Source organism: Schistocerca gregaria, chromosome 2 (genome assembly GCF_023897955.1).
Source record: "Schistocerca gregaria isolate iqSchGreg1 chromosome 2, iqSchGreg1.2, whole genome shotgun sequence".
NCBI lineage: Eukaryota > Metazoa > Arthropoda > Insecta > Orthoptera > Acrididae > Schistocerca > Schistocerca gregaria.
In genome coordinates, this window is record NC_064921.1 from 865,211,015 (window position 1) to 865,235,839 (window position 24,825).

The window sequence follows — 24,825 nt, forward strand, 5'->3', positions numbered from 1 at the left end:
ATAGGGAAGTTTCGAGATAGGGTTGGCACTTCACAAGCAATTTGATGAGAGACGATTCATAAACCTGACTAGTCCTTTTTCTTTACCCCTTGTCCTTCGCCTTCAACATTTGTGCCTGAAGAAGGAGCCACTAACTCCACAAGCTCAAAAACTTTAATACCTCTGTATGTCTGTTCGCCTGTGATTGCTAGGTGAGTAGATTTTATCATCTATCCAGTTACATTATATTTTCATACATTGATTATTTTCATGAATATTACTGTCAGGTTAACAACATACCATTTGTTCAGTGTTGCCCTGTGATTCCAGAGTTAAGCAAGGAAATTACTTTCGGCATGGGCATGGATACGACATTCAAAGTTAAAGTAGGATTCTGTTGCACAAATATGTAATTGTTTTTCACTGAACCTAGATGCAAAATTTCACAACCCACAAAACTGATTAGCATGAACAGTATTAATCACATCAGAAGGTTTAGGTGACAGAGGATACTCTGTAGAAGGGGATGACTATCTTTAAGAGAGGGGAGATCTAGACTATAACAACAGTTTAGTAGAAGCCAAAGTAGAGGATGCTAAGAAACAATCAGATTCAAAAGGAGTATTTAAGTAAATTTTTATGGGAGTATTGTGATGTGTACAATGAGAAACCAGAGAGAGTACAGAATTATTAGTGCAAAGTTAAATGCTAAGAAGCAGAGATTCTTCCATTCTCAGTAAAAAAAAAATGTGCATATGTTAACAGGTAGAAGTTAGTAGAAATTTGTGTGCCAGTAAATAGATAAATACACAAATCTTACAACTACTGCCACTGTCATTAATTAATGAAAGACCTTGTCGAGAACCCATCATGGGAAAATTCTGGTCCCACATAAAATCATTAAGCGGGTCGAGCCACTCATCAACCAGTCTGGTGTGGCAACAGAAGACAGCAAATGGAAAGTTGAAGTTTTAAATTTTGCGCTTCAAAATCATTCTTGCAGGAGCATTGTACAAACATTGTTGTGTAACCATTGCACAAAGCTCTTACAGAGGACGTAGTAATAAGCACCCCTAGCACTGAGAAGCAGCTGAAAACTTGAAAACAATTAAGCTGCCAGGACTAGGTGGAATCTAATTTGGTTTTGCAGAGAGTACTCTACAGCACTGGCCTCTTAATTACCCTGCATTATTACGAATCTCTCCCCCAGCACACAAAGCCTCAAACAACTGGGAAGACACGCATATGACTCATGTATAAAAGAAGGGTAAAAGAATGGATTTGCAAAAGTACAGACCAATATCCCTAACTTCGGTTTGCTGCAGAATTCTTGAACGTATTTTCCATTCGAATATAATAAATTTCCTCGAGATGAAAAAGCTTGTGTCCACAAATCAGTAGTATGGAGTTACTAAGCATCACTCATGTGAACTTGACTTGCCCTTTCCTGACGGTATCCTGTGAACCACGGATGAAGGCAACAGGCAGATTTCGCATTCCTAGGTTTCTGGAAAGCATTTGCCATGTTGATCCACTGAAGAGTCTGATCATATGGATTAAGTTCCCAGATATGTAATTAGCTTGAAGACTTGTTAAGTAATACAACCAAATCTGTTGTCCTAGATGGCATGTGTTCATTAGACACAAGGATATCATCAGTAATGCCTCAGGGAAGTGTAATAGGATCACTTGTTCTCTATATACATAAATGATCTGACCAACAGGGTGAGAAGCAATCTGACTGTTTGTTAATGATGCTGTGCTTTACGGGAAAGTGTTATCATTGAGTGACTGTAAGAGAATACACAGTGACAGACCGTGATTAATGCCAGCTTGCTCTAAACATAGAAAAATTTAAGTTAATGCAGATGAGTAGGAAAAACAATTATTAATGTTCAAATACAGCATTGGTAGTGTGCTGATTGACACAAGCATATTGACTAAATAAACAGGTGCAACACTGCAAAATAACATGAAATGGAATGAGCACCTAAGCAGATAAAGACAGTACTAGGGAAGGTCAATGGTCGACTTTGGTTTACTGAGATAATTTTAGGAAAGTGTAGTTCATCTACATAGGAGGCTGCACTAACTAGTGCAACTCATTCTCTTACGTGTTTAGGACCCCCAAAGATTGGATTAAATGAAGATATTGAAGCAATTCAGAAGCATGGTGCTAGAATTGTTACAAGTAAGTTCAAGTAACAAGAAAGTAGTAGAGAAACACTTTGTGAATTCAAATGGGAATCCCTGGAGGGAAGAAAATATTCTTTTTGTGAAACACTACTGAGAAAATTTACAGAACCAGCATTTGAATTTGACAGCAGGATAATTCAACTGCCCCCTCCTCCCCCTCTCCCCCTCTACCCCGTATACAATTTGCCTAAGGACCATGAAAATAAAAAATGGAAAATTAGAGCTCATATGGAGGTGTCCAGGACCTCTGCAATCTAGAGGCAGCAAAGCTAACCACTAGATCACAAACTGTGGATGGAATTATGGAATTTGAAGTTGTGTTGGACATTTGCAGTGGGATAACTACAGCGGAGCTCCTAGGTGGAGGAGTCAGACAGTCACTGGAAGCCTTCTGCAGTTCATCCACACAGTGAAAGAAGGGGTGGAATCCAAACAAGTGAATTTTTTTGATTAGGGGAGGGGGGGGGGGGGGAGGAATTACATGGCTTAGGTAGTGTATAAGGAACAGAATGTGTGACTAGATTTTAGATAGGGATAGGGATACTCTCCTGAACTGGTGCAGATAGAGGGAGCACAGTTCTCTGTTTGACTTGCACTATGTAGCAGCAGAAGTGTTTGCATCTGCTGGTGGGGGTGTATGGGGGGGGGGGGGGGGGGGTAGGTTGCAAAGTTTCCACTCGTTTGGTGTGCCTGTCAATAACTCAATGTTTGTACTATTAGATGATTGGTCTCAGTTACTCCTAAATAATTTACACTTGCCTTACCATATCTTTCACAAAGAGCCCTCCTCTATGAAAGTGAAGCAACCCATAAGTATTTGAAATTAAAAAGCAACACATTTTTCTCCATAAGCAGTAGAGTTCCTAACACACCTTCAAAGGAACAAAGATCACAGTTTAAAGGTACACAACAGGATATCTATCAAGTTTTTAAAAGCTCTGAGAACACCAGTTAATGACAGGAATGTTGAGGCTCAATCTGTGTATCAATGAATCTGTGACATGGAATATCAAATAGATTGAAGAAAACAGATATCCCTGCCAAAGCTATTGGAGCCAATAAAAATAAGGCTACAGTATGAAACAAATTAATGTTAAACCGCACGGTTTAATGGCAGAAATTTCATTCGAAAAGTTATACATGACTGTGGTGTCCAATGAAGGAAAAATTATTACTTTACTCATTTTATTTTATACTTTCAAGCTTTTGGTAGAATCTTTGTACAGAGTACTGAGAAAGAAATTAAGGGGGAAAAGAAAACAGACTTCCAATCATGGATAAAATTAAAAAGATGATGGTCAATTGCCTGTAATTACTATGTTCTCTCATTGTTTGAGTTTCTTGCTCGGCAAAGGTGAAATTAATACCCACAGCAAACAACAACCTTCTAAAAGTTACTCCCAGTAAAGATACAAGCATTGTAATCCACACAGTGGGCATATCTATAGTTCGATTAAAATAACTTTGTGACTGGTTTCAGTGAGACGAGTTACAGGAGCCAGCTGCCAATCAATCTAATTTCTTTCTCTGAATTACATGCTTGCTGTGTTGTCCATTTCATAAATGTGTGCTAAATCTTATTAAATGTGGCTGGTTATAAGCCAGTAACAATGTCCCCACATCCGTAATCTGTGAGTCAGCAAATGATTATTTAAAGAATAGGACCAGTGTTTGCAATACCTTATAAAGATTACGAAGTCTAAAAGCATTTCATTTTAGCAGCTGGTAAATACACTTTGTTTTCAGAATTAAATATAGTTAATGATAAGTTATTAGTTACTTCTGAAATATGGTTATCAACCCTTGAGCAGGCACATCGATTTTCATATCAGAAGCGGGCGTGCTTTATAAGCACGTAAAGGATAGCTCTCTTTATGTTACCAAGGTGAACATTATGAGCAAAATCACAGTTCAATCTTAATTTAATCCAACAACATTGAAATAAACTTATATGAGGTAAATCACTGTTTAATTAAACAATAATAAAATAATCTTTGGTTGTATCACTCTTGTTATCGTGTTCATGAGTTAACATGCAGAAACAACAAACAGCACAGTTTGCATCAAATCCCCACCAAACACTTATTCGATTAGTCATTATTTCATAGGCAACTGTCTCGTTAGGGGTTGTTTTGCTAGCTTGGAATCTGGGCCATTTTCCCGCACGGATCATAAATTTTTTTCTCTCCTGGCTCGTTATTTATTTTATATCACTGCTGCTCACATGTGTGTATAACGACACAGCTGATGCAATAACAAAGGAATAGAAGTGGACTCACAGCTGTAAAACAACAGAATGGTACAAAACAATGTTATTTGTGGTTGGCACACTTTATACATAGGCGTGCCTGCTCAAGAGTTAATGTAGAAAGCATCACAATGTTTTAATAAAAGCATTTATCATGATTTTTGTATCTTTATTTCATTTTTCCTTACAAATTTCCTGTATGGAGATGATGATGAGTATTTCAGACATCTGAACACACATGATTGTTTTATAGATGAATTTGAATACTGTTCACATCAACTGCAGAGATTTCCCACAGCTGAAAAATTAATGCTCCAATGTCAATGAGAATCATGAATATAAATAAAATTTAAATAAGTGATGAGATACACACAGAACATGCTCAATACATTATAAGCAGTTTCATAAAACAAATTCTTTACAGAGTGACTGTCAACAGTATCTGTTCTTCGTACCTTCTTATGGCACGATCATCATATAGCCAAGAAAGTGGTCCCCATTTTAAACATTCACAGAGAGATTTTGTGCCATATTACACTTAAATAACAACTGGCACATAATCTAAGGCTACTAATTTACAGACAGTGATACTATCACAGACAAAAGCTAAAACAGAAGTGAAGAAGATATTCTTCCAAAAATTTTACTGAAGTTCCAAGTTTCCAATTATATTAGCAACCTGATTTAACTACAAGTAGCAAAACTCTAGCAAGTTTTGTTGTGTACACATTCATCATTATTCTGCATTTGAGTGGTATTGAGCAGGCCTATGGGGGAACTGGAAGAGTAAAAGAAACTGTGTATACTACATTTGATGTTAAACAGCACATCTTTTGCACTTCAGTTTCATTTCATATTTTTACTGCGTGGGTGGAATTAGAAATGCATGTTTACTGCAAGCAGCATATAAGTATGCTGATTACTTAAGTTTGCCATGTCTGTCATTGGAGATAAAGTACATTTGTATTTTGTTATGATTGTGAAATTATGTTCCTAGAAGCTGTTTCATTTACTGCCCATTTTGCGTTTCAGTTCTTCTGCAATGGCGTCCAAGAAATCTTCTGTATGTAGGTACATGCCTTCCTTAACATTCTGCATACCGTGAATACAAATTGCCAGATCTTTGGTCATTTTGCCACTATCTATACAGTCAACACATGCTGCCTCAAGATTTTCACTGAACCTGAAATCAAAGAGATAAATTCTTTGAAATCCATAATAATGTTGGCAACTAAGATTAAATCATATATGATGCAGTCAGTGTACTTGCTAACATTATGTGTTACAGTTTCTTTTTTCCTACGTACAACATGCTGCAGTGCATATATAAATAATAATGCACTGTAAAAATGCATATTGTGGTATTTAACAATACAGTATTTTCGTGTCAGCTAACCCTTCACCATACTATCCTTTTTCTTTACACCATATTCATAGACATTTTTCAGTGAGAAATTTGTATTACAGTTGTAAATTGACTGAGATACTCGCCATCTGACGAGGTCACAGTTGTGACCCATGGAATATACAAATAATTATCTAGCTAAAACTTATCCATAAGAATGTGGAACACTGTGACTATGAGTAAAAGTTTCCAGAAATGACTGCAACCAGTCCCCTTTCTTGATGGTATAAACTTTTTATTTGATCATTATCAGGCTCAAGATGCCTATCAACTCATCATCAGGTGGCACAGTTCTTAGTGACTGTAGAATTATGAGGTCATTGTTTGGAGTTATTTGCATAGGTAGGATTGATCCTGGTGCACAAATCATTTTAGAAAACTAAGTTTGCCTGTTACACAGATTACACTGCACTGCAAAACTTTGCCACAGATAACAAGCAAATAATTCTATACAATGACATTCACAATGCTGCATACAATCACTAAGAAGTGTATACTACCTAATAATGAATCACTGCTGGTCGTAGGTTGTGTTCCAAAAATGAAAAGTATATAGACAGAAGTGGTGACACTTTCTGCAGGACCTGACCATCATTTTGCAGGACAATGCTCAAGCACATACAGTGCAAGCTGTTACTGATTTATTTGACTGATGGGGATGCTAAGTGCTACACCACTTACTGCATTCCCCTGACTTAACCCCTTGTGAGTTCAACCCAATTTCTAAACTGAAAAACACTTCACAGCATTCACTTCAGAACTGCTACAAATTTGTCGGGCAATGGACCGTGCTGCTCGAACTGTCCACACAACTGGCACAGCACTGCTAAGAGTATCCCATGACTTCCACATCGCTGGCAATGGGTTATACACAATGCTGGTGACTACTTTGAAGGTCAGTAAAACTTTGAAACATGTACCTATATTGTGCAAGCTGTAAATAAATAGTTGCCACTATTAAAGTTCCAACCCTCTTACACTTTCTCAGAAATTCCTTCCTGAGGTTAAGGACAATATTTGATACTAGCAGACTGCTCTTGGCCAGAAATGCCCTCTTTGCCTGTGCTATTCTGTTTTTTTATGTCCTCCTCGATTCGTTCACCATGTATTATTTCATTTTCAAGGTAGCAGAATTCATTACTTCAGCTACTTCGTGGTCTCCAATTTTGATGTTAAGTTTATCCCAACCATATTTCTGATGCTCCTCACTACTTCTGTCTTTCTTTGGTTTACTCTACCACTTGAACCTTTCTTTTATTTCCTTTATTACTTCTTCTGAGTACAGACTGAACAGCAGGAGTAAAAGATTACAGCCCTCTATTACACCCTTTTTAATCTGAGCACTTTGTTTTTGCCCTTCCATTATAAGTATTGCCTCCTGGTTGTTGTGTATATTTTATATTATCCATCTTTCCCTATAGCTTAGTCCTATTTTTATGAGTATTTTGAACATATTGCATAGTTTCACAGTGCTGAAAGCTTTTTCAAGTTTTTCGAATCTTGTGAATTTCGTGGCTGCCTCCCACAAATCAAACCGTCTAATAGATACTCAATTTTCTTTTCCATTCTCCTATATATTATTTGTGGTAGTAACTTTGATGCACAAGCCATTAAGCAAAGCGATAATCTTTGTATTTATCTGTCCTTGCTATTTTCGGGATTGTATAGTTGATGTATTTCCAAAGGTCTAACGGTATATCTCCAGTCTCGTGGATTCTACATCCGAACTTTAAGTGACACTTGGTTGCCACCTTCCCAAAAGATTTTAGAAATTTTAAAGGAACGTGGTCTGTGTTTACTTGACACAGGTCTTTAACAGTTCTGTAAAACTGACCAGTACTGTATCCCCTAAGTCTTCCATTCATATCCCATTTCTTCCTCAGTCACATCATCAGACAAGTCTTCCACATCATAGAGGCCTTCAATGTACTTTTCCAACTCCCTCCACACACTTAACAGTGGAATTTCTATTGCACTCTTGATATTGACACCCTTGCTTTTCATTTCACAGGAAGTTGTTTATATATGCTGAATCTCAGTCCTTCTGATAACCATTCCTTTTCGATTTGTTAACATTTTTCCTGCAGCCATTTCACCTTACCTTCCCTGCATTTCCTATTTATTTCATTCCTCAGTGACTTGTATTTCTGTATTCCTGTATTTCCTGAGCTTTTTGTACATCCTTCTCTCATCAAATGGCTGAAGTATTTCTTCTGTTATCCAAGGTTGCTTTGCAGTTACCTTTCTTTTACCAATGTTTGTCTATCTAGCTTCTGTGATTGCCTTTATAGAGCTGTCCATTCTTCTGCAACTAAACTGCCAACTGTGGTATTCATTATTGCCATATCCAAAGCCTCAGAGAACTTCAAATGCAGTTTATCATTATTCAGTACTTCAGTATCTCTCTTCTTTGCCTCTTTTTTTCTTCTGGACAAGTCTTTCAAACTTTAGCCTACTCTTCATTATTACTAAATTATAATCCAGGTCTGTATCTGCTCCTGTGTACTCCTTACAGTGCAATATCCAATTTTGGAGTTTGTCTGACCATGATGAAATTCAGTTCGAATCTACATATCTCCGGGGCTTTACCACACGCTCTTCCTCCTCCTCTTGTGATTTCTGAACAGTGCATCTGATATTTACTGACAGCTCAGTCTTTCTCCTCTCTCATTCCCACCACGTAACTTTCTTCTACATCTTCCCTTACTACTGTATTCCAATCATCTACAATTATTATATTATTATCTCCTTTTACATACTGGATTGCCTGTTCAATACCCTCAAATGTTTTCTCTATCTCTTCATCTTAAGCTTGTTCTGTCAGCATGTATATCTCAACTGTTGCTATTGGAATTTGTTTCCCATCCATTCTTATGAGAATGTACCTATCATTGATCTGTCCACAGTAACTCACTCTCTACTCCTGTCATACCATTTGCTGCTGCCATTGACATTACTTTACATTAGTCTAACCAGAAATTCTTATCTTCTTTCCATTTAATTTCACAGGCCACCACCATATCTAGACTGAGCCTTTGCATTTCTTTTTCTCAAACTATCTAGCTTCTCTCTCATGTTCATACTTATCATATTCCACACTCCATCTCTTAGAATCTTAAGTCTTTCATTGGTAATTAAGTCTTTTTCTTGTGGTTGCCTAGTCCCTGGAAGTCCCCTCCCAGAGATCTGAATAGGGGTTCAATCTGGAATCTTTTACTAATGAGGATGTCATCACAACACTTTTTCAATTACAGACCACAAGTCCTGTGGATACATACTGAGTGTCTTTAATGCAGTGGTTTCCTTTGCCTTCTGCATCCTTATGTTGTTTATTATTACCAGTTCTTTCACATTTTAGGGGCAGTTCCCACCCCATCAACAAGAGGTTGCCCTGAAACACTGTCCACCCCCTCAATCTCTTTGACAAGGCCACTAGTGGAAGGAGGGTTACTCCTTGTACTGGAAGTCTTCAGTTGCTGATGTTTCTTATTCAACATTTTTATTCAATACTAAGCAGTGGCTGGATGTGAACCTGGGACCCAAGACATTATGATTATTAGCCAAAGACACTATCCATAGACCACGAGTCCATTACCATACTCAACTACATTGTGAGAGGCACAGTCTACTATTCAGCTAGACCACATGGAGAATATGCTGCATGATATTTGGCCAAATGTCTAACATTCTGTTATTCTTTGATCCATGTCATATCACTGCAGTTTGCAATTTGTCTGTTTATTTGAAACCTATCCCATTTGCACCTTTCAAACGATTCTTGCTATCCATCTATTTCATCTACACAGTAAGATTTAAAAGCATTCACTAGAATCCAGATACTTTTTAGCAAATAACTTTTCTCCTATGTTACTGATACCTTCAAGTAAAATAACTTCTCTATCACAAGATAATGAAAGAAAACAGAAGTTCCGCATTCATAATTTTGTCTTTGTACTGCATGATGAATGCAATTTATGTTTCGCCATACAATTTTGCCGCAATTTATTGGAAGCATCTTCAATGGCAGTAGGTGTTGGTGTACTACAACATATGTGCTTGCTTTTCTGCTAGTAAAACACAGCACCATAATTATTTGCATCAGTGCTGCACATAAACTTTATACATATTTCATGATTATGTTATCTCATTATCAATATTAAGACACTTAAGTTTTCACACAACAAACCTTGCTAGTTCTGGAGTATTGTCAAGCTTTGCACGATGGCTCAGTCCCCGTGTCCAAGCAAAAATTGATGCTACTGGATTTGTAGATGTAGGCTGCCCCTTCTGATGTAACCTGTATAAATAATAATAGCCGAATAAATATACAGAAAAGACAGAAAACTTATAACAAACAATACCCAGAAATTTAACACATGATGCTGGGGAGATACAATATGCGATGTGACACGATATGACACGGAACCCTCATCGGCAGAGAACATAGAAGCACAGTGAAATCAACTTAACTGGTTCACTTCAGGACAACTATGGATAACAGGATATGAATCTCTATGGCATAGCCTGGCACAACAGGGCATGCTGGTCATTCCACACAACTGGTATCATACGAAACACAGAGAGGGAAATTTCAAGTCTTCTGATGTGCCTATAAAAAACTGTTTTATTTAGATGAAGCAGTTACTTCCTCAGTAAGATGTTTACTTTTTGAATAAAAAATTAAAAGCCACTGTTCACTGATTATGCATGTGTTCTACACTATGCAATTTCTCTCATTCAATATTGAGGAAACTATCTGATAGAAAAAAATAATTTTTTCACATTTTTTAGTCTGTTACCACAGAATGATAATGAACTTGTTTTCTGTTCCTATTGCCTGTAGCTGCTGTGCTACTTTGAAGTAAAGTGAAAAACTAAGCACATTTTGAAACAAAAAATGTACTCACTGACCAGTTTATGTTTACTGCATAAGAAATGCAGCTAACATACCTAAATTCTTTTGAACACTGCAAGGAGGGTCATACCTCTTTCCAGTCTCAATCAAGTACTTGATACATTTTGACATTTGGTAGCGCCATGCTCGACATTATGCTGCATGCTGTGATATGCAGAGTTGCTCGTGTTTCCTTTTTGTATGCTGCTGATACAAGTCAAGGCATCCACTTGCACATATGCTTTCAGGTTAGAAAGATGTCTTGACCTGTCCCTTTCTTTCTGTACTACATATTGTCAACATGTTGTTCACACAGAAGCACTGTTCAATGATGATCTTTTTCATCCAGTTTGATGGAAAAGCCCTTGTCTTCGGATTAGGCAGTGTGACAGATGTGACCAACTGGGCATAAAGGAAGATAAAAAAGGTAAGAACTTGATGTGGACTTTGTACTAACGTTTTTAACTAATTATTTTTGGTTTGCAGCTACTTATTCAGATAACAACCCTATGGTTTTGGTCTGCGATTGTAAAATGTTACTATATTCTAAAAAGTACTTCATTCTAAACTAAAATGGAGGAGCCCCTATTCAAGGTTCGGAAAACGTCAACTGTAGGTTGTAACATTACAGGACATATTGGGACATATTGAAGTATTCGATACTGTAGACTTTTAGGGGATGTCGATACAGATATGCAAAATGTAAAGGGAAACTTTGGTGATGTTTAAATATTGTACTGTGTCAATATTAGGACATTTTGCACAGAAAGAACAAAAATAGAATTAATGTAAATATATATTAGTGTTAGTAACCTATTTTCATTCAATTTTGTAATTATATTTCATTTTGTAAAAGAAAGACTCACTGCTGTAGCTCTGATTAATTGTATAAATTATCAGTTTTGAGCTAAATTATTTCGTATAATATGGACACGATACTTTTAAAAACTCACCAGGTAAAGAGAAAGTCTGAAAATGAACGTTTAAAGCACACTTCTGGAACTTTCTATGGAGAAATTCTATATTATGATCGCAAAAATACGAAAACTTGTGAAAACTGTTTCATAACCTAATTTCGAAAGATGATTTGTATCAAGAAATATTGCTAAAAAGATTTATTTATGTTTTGAAACACGATTTAAATCATTTTACATATAAATAGTTGTTTTAAATCACTCAAGAAATATCCAGAATCAAATGTCAAGATATTTCTGGAAACATCGTTACAAATCTGGTGAAGGTTATCCAGAAGCTGGTAGAAAAATGTTATAAAATCTATTTGGAAATTATGCTTGTGAGAATTTATATGTACTGATCCTTTTACTTTAATCTGTACTAAAATTCTGTAATGTCTAATTTTGTTTTATGTCATGAATTGCTATCGTATTGTAAACAAAACATTGTCAAAGACTCTCATTGTTTGGAAAGATATTAATACACCTAGGAGTTGTCAGTTGCCAGTTCAGTTCGGATATGCAGTGCGGTTGGCTTGGAGAGTCGGTTGTTGAGTCTGTGAAGTCTGTCAGTTCTGTTTGTAAATAAACGTCTGTAATGAAGAATTACTTGTTGTCGTCAATATGAACTCAAGACCTTTTGCACGAAGCAGACACCTCCTAATGCAACATTTTAATTTGGTGTTGAGGAGCTGAAATGTTATAATTTGGTGCAGAAAGTCCTGGGACGTTATAATTTGGTTGAGGAAGCTGGGATGTTATAAGGTATATGAACTAAGCAACTAAGCAAGCCCAAATTTCAGTGTATTCAAACATGCAGCTTCAAATAACATTTGTCTACATGCAAAAAACCATATTACTACCCCCCTCCCCCTCCACCACTTATCATTTCCTTGCCAATACGTGAAGAGATCTCTCTTTTTAACGCAACACTGTATGCCACAGACTCTCAGGAACTAGGAAGCTGTCACATTATAAGAAACAAGTGATGTGCTGAATATGATGTGGTAGTGCAACCCCCCCCCTACCCCCCCCCCCCCCCAAAATAAAAGAAAAAAGAAGCTGATGTCAGGAAGAGTGATGCTGAGATAGAATTTGCAGACTGTGTGTAGATTAAGAAACTTACTGAAATGAAAAGATGCCATGAGTCTTAAGCTGATGATGCTGAATGGATGTTTTTTCAGTCCATGATCTCTGATTCCAAGGAACTTAGTGACGTGTGAAAGAGACCTAAAGGCAAAATTCCTGTTCTTTTGAATGAGCAGCTGGGCAAAACCAACACTGGAATTTTCCTCTTCATTATGGGCTTCTTTCATTTCAAAAATGTTCCCTATCTGTACACAGAATTCACCAGCCAGTGCTATAACATGTAAAGTGACTGATGTAACTTCAAATCCAGTACATTTCTTGTGTCTACATCTGAAGCTGAATCACATTCTACCTTAGGATATTGAACAGTTTTAGCTTTGTAACTTGTAACCAGTACTTATGTCTGTACTTGACTCAAAAAAGTATGACACTAGGTGGCCTAACTAGAAATAAACTTTTGATTGAGGAATTTTTAACGTCATTCACACACTTTCACCAACTTACTTTCACAGCAGGAGAAACAGCAAGTCAAAAATGTGTGTCCTGTTTTTTCAGAGTAGCTGATAACAGTGGTCCCAAAAAGTGTACACTGTCTAGACTCATTCTCTAGAATTCATGGAATTTGTGCTCGTGTTGAGGGAACTAATGAAACATCACAGCTGAACAATAAAAAACATCACCACCGAACTATGTTTCATATTAATAGCATTGTAAGGATGCACCCAGTACTTCCTTTCCTTTAGCGATTTTTTAAGCTTTAAATACTGATATGCACGATAACTTCCTCTTTAGAAGGACCCGTGACTTCAACTAAGGCAGAAACATGATTCATGCTGTCTTGTTATTTCTTGTAATGCAGTATTGTACTGCATATTGTATGACCCCAGTGGGAACATGAGTGTTGCACTGAAAAGTACCATGTCACATGACTTTTGCATTGTGTCACATCATATATTCTATCATCCCTTTGTGAACTGCACCTAAAATTTAGGTCAACAAATGTAAAACTAGGCAATGGAATGTAGCTGAATTAAATCAGGTAACCCTGAGGGAATTACATCAGGAAATTAGACACTGAATGAGTAATTCTGTTTGAGCAGCAAAATAAGTAATGATGGCCAAAGTAGGAAAGATACAAAATGCAGACTGGTAACAGCAATAAAAACATTACCACATAATACAAACTGAAATGTTAGGTAGACTTTTCTAAGGATATTTGTCTGGAGTGTAGCCTTGTATGTAAGCAAAATGTGGATAATAGGCAATGCAGACAAGAAGAGAATAGGAGCTTTTGAAATGGGGTGCTGCAGAAGAGTACTGAAGATTAGGTGGGGATATTGAATAACAAATGAGGAGTTAACTTAACGCACAACTTGTCTGAAAAAAGGGATTGTTCGATAGCACATCTCCTGAGACCTCAAGAAATCATCAGTTTCGTAATGGCAAGAAGTGTAGAGGGGGACCAAGGCTTGAATGCAGAAAGCAGGTTCATCTACATCTACTTATATACCCCAAAGTCAATGTATGGTGCATGGTGGAGGACACTTTGTATCACTACTAGTCATTTCTTTTCCTGTTCAACTCACAGATGCAGCAAGGGAAAAATGACTGTCTATATGCCTCCATATGACCACTAATTTGTCTTTTCTTGTCTTCGTTGTCCTTATGACACATGTACACTCGTGGCAGTAAAATCGTTCTGCAATGAGCTCCCAATGCCAGTTCTCTAAATTTGCAGAATACTATTTCACAGAAAGAATGTTGTCTACCCTCTAAGTATTTCCATTTGAGTTCACAAAGCATCTCTGTAATACTTGCATGTTGATCAGCCTCTTGGTAACAAATCTAGAAGTCTGCCTCTGAATAGGTTCAATGTTTATAAATTTAGACAACATTGTCCATGGAGCGTAGCAGTCTGGTGCAATACTTAGGTTAAAACAACAGTCAAGATCGCAATCACATTTGTTTATTATGACTGGTTTCAGGTTATGTTAAAGCCATCCTCAGATTTTTGGACCCCCTAGGGCTGGAGCTGGCAGCTCCTCAATTTTTCACATGATACCACAATCATACACTGTACAGTGTACAACTGCGACCTCATGTGAAAAAAACGAGGATTCTTCAGCACCAGCCACACAGAGCCCAAAAAATTAGAGGATGGCTTTAACATAAGCCAAAACCAGTTATAATAAATGAATGTTATTGTGATCTCTACTGTTTTTTTTTTTTTTAGCCCAAGCTTTGATGTTTTCCTGTTATCTGACCTAGTGGGGGATCCCAAACATTCAAAGTAGTACTCAAGAATGGGTCACACTAGTGTGCTATACACAGCCACCTTTATAGATGAGCTACACTGTCCCAAAACACTCCCAATAAACCAAAGTGAACCATTTACCTTCTCTCCTACCATCCTTACTTGCTCATTCCATTTCATATTACTTTGCAGCACTATGCCTGGATGTTTAATTGAGCAAGCAACAAACTACTAATGCTGTATTCAAATACACAAAGTTCCTATATTGCTGCTGCTACTACTACTACTGCTACTACTACAAGCAGTTCCTTATAGCTCTGCATTGGCTGATCACTACTGGTTTCTTGCAAGTACATCGATCTTAGTTCAGCATTTCTGCTAATGGTGGCAGTATTTCCACCATGGCTATGTAAGGATTTGGTACTTATGGAAATATTCAACAAGAAGTTCACCTTAAACAAAGGATTGCACAAGGTAAATAGGAAAGCGAGGACTTCCTAAAAAGGATTGGAAGGAGAGAAATAAGCATAGAACAAAAACCATGATTTTACTGTGAATGTTCTGTAAAAGTCTCCCTCACCTGTAGTGCCTTGTGACTGTCCCATGTGCTGCTTCTGCCTCAATAGTTTTGCCATCGGGACACATGAGGACTGAAGTCATGAGACCAAGAGAGCCTGAAACAAGTGAAATAATAATAATAATAATAATAATAATAATAATAATAATAATAATAATAATAATAACAGCAGCAGACACAAAAACCTATTTCGAAGTATTCTAACAGTTCACCAAGGAGGTAGTTAAGGTATTAACAAGTTTATAGCCTTTCTCATGTGGTTGAGCTATTTTGAACAGCATATTGAATGTATTATTGTAGCCGGAGACAGATAGTACGCAAAGACTCAACACCCTATTACAAATTCTCTTTGATCTCTCTACTAACTTCGCAAAAGATGTAGAGATTGGAAGACTATATTGAGATAAAGGAAACTATTCAGTATCTTAACAAAGGTGAAAACTTAACTGTGATAGGGGACTGGAATTCAATAGTAGGGAAAGGAAGAAAAGAAATGTAGTAGGTGAGCATGGACTAGAGAAAAGGAGTAAAAGGGGAAGCTACCTGTAAAACTGTACACAGAGCATAATTTAATAATTGCAAATACTCAAAGAATCATGAAAGTTTGTTTCACTTACGGATGTGTCCTGGAGACAGACCCCAGAAGGTTTCAGCTATATTATATAATGTTAAGTAAGAGATTTTAAACCAAAAAGCATTCTCAGGAACAGATGTGGACTTTGTTATTTAATTGGTTATTAACTGCAGATCAGAACTGAAGAAATGGCAGAAACATACGAAATTAAGGATAAGGGAGCTGGAGACTGTTGAGAATTCCAAAGTGAACATTAGGCAATGATTGATAGATACAGGGGAAGGAATACAGTATTAGGTCAATGAGCAGTTCCAAGAGACAACAGTGAAGGCAGCAGAGGATCCATTACGCAAAGAGACAAGGCCCAGATAGATTTATTTGATAATACATGAGATATTGAATTTAACTGCTAAAAAAAGAAAATATAAAAATGCAGAAAAATAAGTTGGCGCGAGAGAATACAGACGTCTGAAAAATTAGTTCGACCCAAAGTGCAGAATGGCAAAGTAGGAATGCCTAGAGGAAAAACACAAAGCTTAAGAAGCATGCTTGCCTAGGAGAAAGATGCCATGTGCAGCATCTGTGAATGTGAAAATAAATACGATGTGTTATAATAAAGACAGAACAATTTATGTATTTGCATATTGACAAACTTAATTATTTCAAACTTCAATTGTTAATCCATGGATAGGAACATTCTCCCCCAAGTTTCAGTTGGTCCCCTGTGGGACTTGGGCAAATGCTATGACATAGCTAGTTCAACCACTAGTTCAAGGTATTTCAGCTGTTTGGCAGCGCAAGGAAAAGCCATCTTTTAACATTCATGTCAACTAAGGCTTACATATACTTATTATAATAATAATAATAATAATAATAATAATAATAATAATAATAATAATAATAGTTGTGTCTCCTGAAGTATTGTAAGATATGTTTCATCTGATTCTCACTTTCACTATTCAAGCTTTGTTCCAAAAAATGTAAGTGTTTTATACATTTATGATACTTATGTTTTTATATATGTTTAACAATTCAGGTAGTTACAAAAAGTGATCACACAACTTACTTCAGTGCTACAACTGTGTTTAATGCTTCTTTTTGCTTTTAGGAAAATTTTATGTAAATCAACATTAAAAGTAATTAAATATTGAACATGTGTGATTATTTTTCTACATAGTGGTGTGGGAATTTTTAGCCGCTCATCATCATTATTTTTCTACATAGATACTCATACAGGCACACTATTGAGTACACCACTTGCTAGAGTGTTGGTTACCAGGTGTAACAACTTCAATTTGCCTATAGGACAAACAAATGTCTATTAACACCATAATTCAGTGAGAGTGTGATAAATTTTAAAGAGACTTTTGCTATTTTTATTCATCGACCATAAACTATTAACATTACATAGAGAACTTTGTGCTGGGTTTAGACTGAAGTTCTACATGAATAACAAATATGATTCATTTAGCTTTTAGTGGCATTATAACATCAAAGCTAAAATTAATTAAATTTTTTTGTGCCTGCAGGCTTATTTTCAAAAAGAGAGGTCATGTAATCACGGCTGGCGTTTCATTTATTTATTTTATTCTATGTTTATTTTTCTCAGTCTTCTGGTCCTTCTTCTTAAGTTCATATTGCAATGAACTGGATGGATTCTCCATTGCTCTGTAAGATTATTTGACTGTGCAGGAATCTAATTCCAATAGTTACATGGCAGGACAGGGCACTGACACAAAATGTATTGTGTAGATCAACATATGTAAGGAGGTATTAAAAAACGAAAGTAAATATCAAACAAGTATTTTAAATTTATAGTAATGTGCTCCAAATTGCACTCAGTGTTAATAATGTGGGTTTTTCTGTGAAAAGATTATGTATACATATTGTGTGTCATTCTGTGTATTATACAAACCAGTAGCTACGAGAACTGTTACATAAAGTTCTATGGATGAAATAATGAACATGCGAACGATTCTAATCAAAACAAGGATTATAAAAACAATAGACAATTTCCCCTGTCAACAACAGACATAACAGAGTACAACTAACAACAACAACAATACACAGTCACAGGTGTTAGTAGCTACCCCTAATAATAATATTGATCCAGATACAGGTAAGGAAAAGGGATTATACAATGTTGATACAGTTAAGAAATATTTATTCCCAGGAGAATTTGCACACTTGACAAATTTGGCAGAATGTCACCCATCGGAAGTCCAGGTCAATGGCTTTGGTATTTCATCCTTTGTTTTTCCAAAGCCATTCCTTCCCCTTTAGATTATTCTGCATACTGAAGGTATTACTATTCCATCTTTTTTACTAACTACATTGCATCCTTATTTGTAAAAGCAAGATTATAGGACTTCAAGTTGAGAGGTACTTTATGGGTGGTTGACAGAAATGACAATAGATGGACTGACTTCTGATAACAGTTTACTAATTTCTTTCTTTTCCTCTTCTCCATCTGCTGTTATTTCTATCCAAACTTGCAATAAAGATTTGTTAAGTTCAATTTTCGGAGTATGTGATGGTGAAGTTGTAACAAGTCCGTTCTGTAGGGAATGCCAAACACTGTCTCCCTCCAGTATCACAGTAAGAAATGTAGAAGAAGTGGAAATTCCATGGAGTGGTGGGTGGTAAGGGATTATGTCTTTCAGGGATATCTTCTCTCTTTCTTCGACCTTAACAAATCTATTCTTTACTTTCCTTTCTTTCTCCTCTGCCAGGAGTACAACTTTATCTTTTGCTCTATCCATATTCATAAGTTTCTATTGGTCAAACACTTCTCTTTTCCCCGTGTTTCTATCACAACTTGATGTCACAGGATGGCCAAGAAGAGCAACACACAAAAGACTTGCACAAGTGGACGTAATTTTCACACCACACACATATTGTGTATATCAGTACACTGCATGTTAGGCACATCACATGTTGCGGGAGAAGATAATGGGAGAAAGCCCATACATGAAGTGCAACAGTCTGAAATACTATTTGCTAACGTGAGCTTAAGGGGTAGAAGATAACTGTCATCTAGCAAGAAATCAATTAATTGATAGCAAACATGAACACTAAATGAAAGAAGATCATTTTAGTAGAGGACACAAAAATTAGTCTATATTTAAATAATACAATATTTTATCACTGTCAGAAGACATAAACAATATTTAATGACCCCGGGATATATATATATTATGATATGAATGTTTAAGAATAGGGCTCAACTTTTAGACCCCTGCTGCCACACAACCACAATTTTCAAAGAAATAGCTGGTTCCGTATGTAGGTATTACACCAACAAGTCTGCACTAACCAAACAACCCATAATATTGTAGAAGACATGATCTATTTGTTCCCTCAATTTCCCACACTGATGCATTTCAAAGTGAAGACTGATGGCTATAGCATGCATCATGCCCAGATTAGTATTTACCAACCTTCATAGTCAAATATTTAATTAAGTTCTGGCTACAGTGTCAGTCACAAACTCTACTGAAGCAATATGTACACATTTTTCTATTAACAAGACCATTTCAGAAGTGATTAACATTAAAAATTTAAACATTTATCCATTCTGTACGTCAGTTTGAAGCTCTACAGGTGCCTCACAAGGTGCTCAAACACTGATTCCATTTCCATCACTAGCAACACTATCTATCCTTCTACAATACTGTATTTGCAACAAAGAAAGTGTACTAACAGTAGAAAAAATAATTATTTAAACTATTTTACCATATCCCTGTGCAACTATATCTGACTGCACATCTCCATCATAGTTTTTGCATGCCCATACAAAGCCACCACTCGATTTCAGAACTTGTGCTACCATGTCATCAATTAGTCTGTGCTCATACCAGATCTTGTTTTTTTCAAATTCAGCTTTGTACTCCCTGCAACAAAAATAAATTATCATTTACAGAAGCTGAAATTCAGCATTTCATATATCACTGCATTATATAAACTAGTTACTGGACAATTTTCAATGTCATTTAAAAGTGAGTCACCACTTCCACAATTCACATGCAAGGTACATACATTTAGCATGTTTCAATAACTGTATAAAAAGACTAACAGATGGATTGTCAACATGAACGAACACTTCACACCGAAAGCATATTTACTGCCTCAGCAGAGTATGCTACTGTTTGTACACACAATGAATGTACCAGTAAATTCCAATATTTTATTATTTATTATTTATCTAAGGTTTCCTTTATTTTTAAGAATGGGACAGAAAAGAGTCAAATGAGGTCACGACTGGCTAATATTGAGGATGGAGCTGCACTACAGTATCGTTTTTCGTCAAAAATTCATGAATAAGCAACGACGTGTAAGTAGGTACATTATTCTAATGCAAAATTCATGAACTGTTTCACCAAAAAATACCCCAATCATCATAAGAAATTCAATTTATATGTCAACATCATTAGGCACTCAAATTGCGATTCAGACATCACTGATGATAGTGTCTCACTTTTTCCATGATTTCATCTTTTTTGAGGTGTCCAGGTCCTTTTCATCATCAACATCTTCAAAGCCTGCTTTGGAATCCTTATACAACATCTAAACCCTTGCTGTACTTATAGCAAACTCACCAAAAGCAACATGTACATTTCTAAAACTTTGTTGCATTTTACTGCTTTCTCATAACAATATATTACAAATTGTATGATCGATTTTGCTGTGTTGTCCGAACAAGACACAGCCAGGGCAAAAGTACTACAGGCACAAAGATGCGAGCTGGTGCCAGTGCCATAGAGACTCACCACCTGCCAAGTTCCACCAAGCAGTGCTGAAGATGATATCACCTTCACCTCAGCCAATTGCCAGCCAAGTAAAATCTGCCAATGACCGGATGACAATGGACAGAAGCTAATTTGGAAGAGAGAAGAGCAGCTCTTGCCCATTTGGACATAGATCATCATCCAGGGCTGACTTAGACAGGAAACACAGTTTAGTAAACTCACAGAAGGGAACAGACAGTTCTCGTAAATTGAATTTGCTATGTAAGGTGAAGCTTACCTACAAGTATTTGCTCTTACCCATTGTGGGCCTTTTTGCATTGTATTACACGCAGTGTTGCAGACCTCAATATCCGACAAGTCACAAAGATAAATAAATCTTTTTATACAATTTGTGTGACTGTTACTAATTTGTTGGGGTGTTGTAGATGCTTTGTTCTCCTGTAGTTCTCTGATCCTGGAGCACAGCTTGTAATACTGGCAGGGAGAAACTGCTTTAGCAGTGTACTGAACCAGGGGCCATTTCAAAAACTCACACACTTAGCCTACCGTAATAGCATGGCAATTCAGCCTCCACAGCAGTCAGCAATTTTCTTTACAAATCTGGTGAAAGGGTTTTACAAAACATTTTTAAACAAAATGATTAACCTTTGATATTATTGAAACATAAGTAATGCTACTGAAGAAAGCTCACAACGACAGACTAAATATGTGATATGGCTAACACAATAGAGATACTTTTCAGGCATGGCAACCAACTCAACAATGGAAAAATTGCACAAACCTACTATAATACAGTTTTACTGTGTGGTTAAATGATGATGGCATCCTATTGGGTAAAATATTCCGGAGGTAAAATACTCCCCCATTCGGATCTCCGGGCGGGGACTACTCAAGAGGACGTCATTATCAGGAAAAAGAAAACTGGCATTCTACGCATCGGAGCGTGGAATGGCAGATCTCTTAATCGGGCAGGTAGGTTAGAAAATTTAAAAAGGGAAATGGATAGGTTAAAGTTAGATATAGTGGCAATTAGTGAAGTTCAGTGGCAGGAGGAACAAGACTTTTGGTCAGGTGAATACAGGGTTATAAATACAAAATCAAATAGGGGTAATGCAGGAGTAGGTTTAATAATGAATAAAAAAACTAGGAGTGCAGGTAAGCTACTACAAACAGCATAGTGAACGCATGATTGTGGCCAAGATAGACACGAAGACCACGCCTACTACAGTAGTACAAGTTTATATGCCAACTAACTCTGCAGATAATGAAGAAATTGATGGAATGTATGATGAGATAAGAAACTATTCAGGTAGTGAAGGGAGACAAAAATTTATTATTCATGGGCGACTGGAATTCGAGCGTAGGAAAAGGGAGAGAAGGAAACATAGTAGGTGAATATGGATTGGGGCTAAGAAATGAAAGAGGAAGCCGCCTGGTAGAGTTTTGCACACAGCATAACTTAATCATAGCTAACACTTGGTTCAAGAATCATCAAAGAAGGTTCTATACATGGAAGAACACTGGAGATACTAAAAGGTATCAGATAGATTATATAATGGTAAGACAGATTTAGGAACCAGGTTTTAAATTTTAAGACATTTCCAGGGGCAGATGTGGACTCTGACCACAATCTATTGGTTATGACCAGTAGATTAAAACTGGAGAAACTGCAAAAAGGTGGGAATTTAAGGAGATGGGACCTGGATAAACTGAAAGAACCAGAGGTTGTACAGAGTTTCAGGGAGAGCATAAGGAACCAATTGACAGGAATTGGGGAAAGAAACACAGTAGAAGAAGAATGGGTAGCTTTGAGGGATGAAGTAGTGAAGGCAGCAGAGGATCTATTAGGTAAAAAGACGAGGGCTAGTAGAAATCCTTGGTTAACTGAAGAAATATTGAACTTAATTGATGAAAGGAGAAAATATAAAAATGCAGTAAATGAAGCAGGCAAAAAGGAATACAAAGGTCTCAAAAATGATATCGACAGGAAGTGCAAAATGGCTAAGCAGGGATGGCTAGAGGACAAATGTAAGGATGTAGAGGCTTATCTCACTAGGGGTAGGATAGATACCACCTACAGGAAAATTAAAGAGACCTTCGGAGAAAAGAGAACCACTTGTATGAATATCAAGAGCTCAGATGGAAAATCAGTTCTAAGCAAAAAATGGAAAGCAGAAAGGTGGAAGGAGTATATAGAGGGTCTATACAAGGGCGATATACTTGAGGACAATATTATGGGAATGGAAGAGGAGGTAGATGAAGATCAAATGGGAGATACGATACTGAGTGAAGAGTTTGACAGAGCACTGAAAGACCTGAGTCGAAACAAAGCCCCGGGAGTAGACAACATTCCATTAGAACTACTGACAGCCTTGGGAGAGCCAGTCCTGACAAAACTCTACCATCTGGTGAGCAAGATGTATGAGACAGGCGAAATACCCTCAGACTTCAAGAAGAATATAACAATTCCAATCCCCAAGAAAGCAGGTGTTGACAGAGTGAAAATTAACGAACTATAAGTTTAGTAAGTCACAGCTGCAAAATACTAACGCGAATTCTTCACAGACGAATGGAAAAACTGGTAGAAGCCGACCTCGGGGAAGATCAGTTTGGTTTCCATAGAAATATTGGAACACGTGAGGCAATACTGACCCTACGACTTATCTTAGAAGCTAGATTAAAGAAGGGCAAACCTACGTTTCTAGCATTTGTAGACTTAGAGAAAGCTTTTGACGATGTTGACTGGAATACTCTCTTCAAATTCTGAAAGAGGCAGGGGTAAAATACAGGGAGTGAAAGGCTATTTACAATTTTTACAGAAACCAGATGGCAGTTATAAGAGTTGAGGGGCACAAAAGGGAAGCAGTGGTTGGGAAGCGAGTGAGACAGGGTTGTAGCCTCTCCCCGATGTTATTCAATCTGTATCTTGAGAAAGCAGTAAAGGAAACAAAAGAAAAATTCGGAGTAGGTATTAAAGTCCATGGAGAATAAATGAAAATTTTGAGGTTTGCCGATGATATTTTGATTCTGTCAGAGACAGCAAAGGACTTTGAAGAGCAGTTGAACGGAATGGACAGTGTCTTGAAAGGAGGATATAAGATGAACATCAACAAAAGCAAAACGAGGATAATGGAATGTAGTTGAATTAAGTCGGGTGATGCTGAGGGAATTAGATTGGGAAATGAGACAATTAAAGTAGTAAAGGGTTTTGCTATTTGTGGAGCAAAATAACTGATGATGGTCGAAGTAGAGAGGATTATAAAATGTAGACTGGCAATAGCAAGGGAAGTGTTTCTGAAGAAGAGAAATTTGTTAACATCTAGTATACGTTTAAGTGTCAGGAAGTCGTTTCTGATAGTATTTGTATGGAGTGTAGCCATGTATGGAAGTGAAACATGGACGATAAATAGTTTGGACAAGAAGAGAATAGAAGCTTTCGAAATGTGGTGCTACAGAAGAATGCTGAATATTAGATGGGTAGATCACATAACTAATGAGGAGGTACTGAATAGAATTGGGGAGAAGAGGAGTTTGTGGCACAACTTGACTAAAAGAAGGGATCGGTTGGTAGGACACGTTCTGAGGCATCAAGGGACCACACATTTAGCACTGGGGGCAGCGTGGAGGGTAAAAATCATAGAGGGAGACCAAGAGATGAATACACAAAGCAGATTCAAAAGGATGTGGGTTGCAGTAGGTACTGGGAGATGAAGAAGCCTGCACAGGGTAGGGTAGCATGGAGAGCTGCATGAAACCAGTCTCAGGACTGAAGACCACAACAACAACTATAATATGCGAGATTTAAAAAATTCCATTGCTTTCTTTAACATGCTTCACAGCTCCTAAAGTGTCAATAGATTAGCAGAATTGCAATGGATTCATGATTTATTAAGCTTAAATGTTATTGG

General features: G+C 37.0%; 1 protein-coding gene across 2 annotated transcripts in view; it reads right to left on the reverse strand.

Annotated features, from left to right (window-relative positions):
* Positions 1-4,571: 4,571 nt before the first annotated feature.
* The window catches only part of LOC126335242 (isocitrate dehydrogenase [NADP], mitochondrial-like), a 114,793-nt gene continuing 94,539 nt past the window's right edge, over positions 4,572-24,825 (reverse strand). For both annotated transcript variants that reach the window (XM_049998280.1, XM_049998281.1), the window contains exons 6-9: positions 19,905-20,062; positions 15,599-15,692; positions 10,015-10,125; positions 4,572-5,606 (exon numbers count right to left, since the gene is read on the reverse strand). In XM_049998280.1, coding sequence (XP_049854237.1) covers positions 5,429-5,606; positions 10,015-10,125; positions 15,599-15,692; positions 19,905-20,062 — 541 coding nt within the window. In that variant the 3' untranslated portion in view covers positions 4,572-5,428. The remainder of the gene's footprint in view (positions 5,607-10,014; positions 10,126-15,598; positions 15,693-19,904; positions 20,063-24,825) is intronic.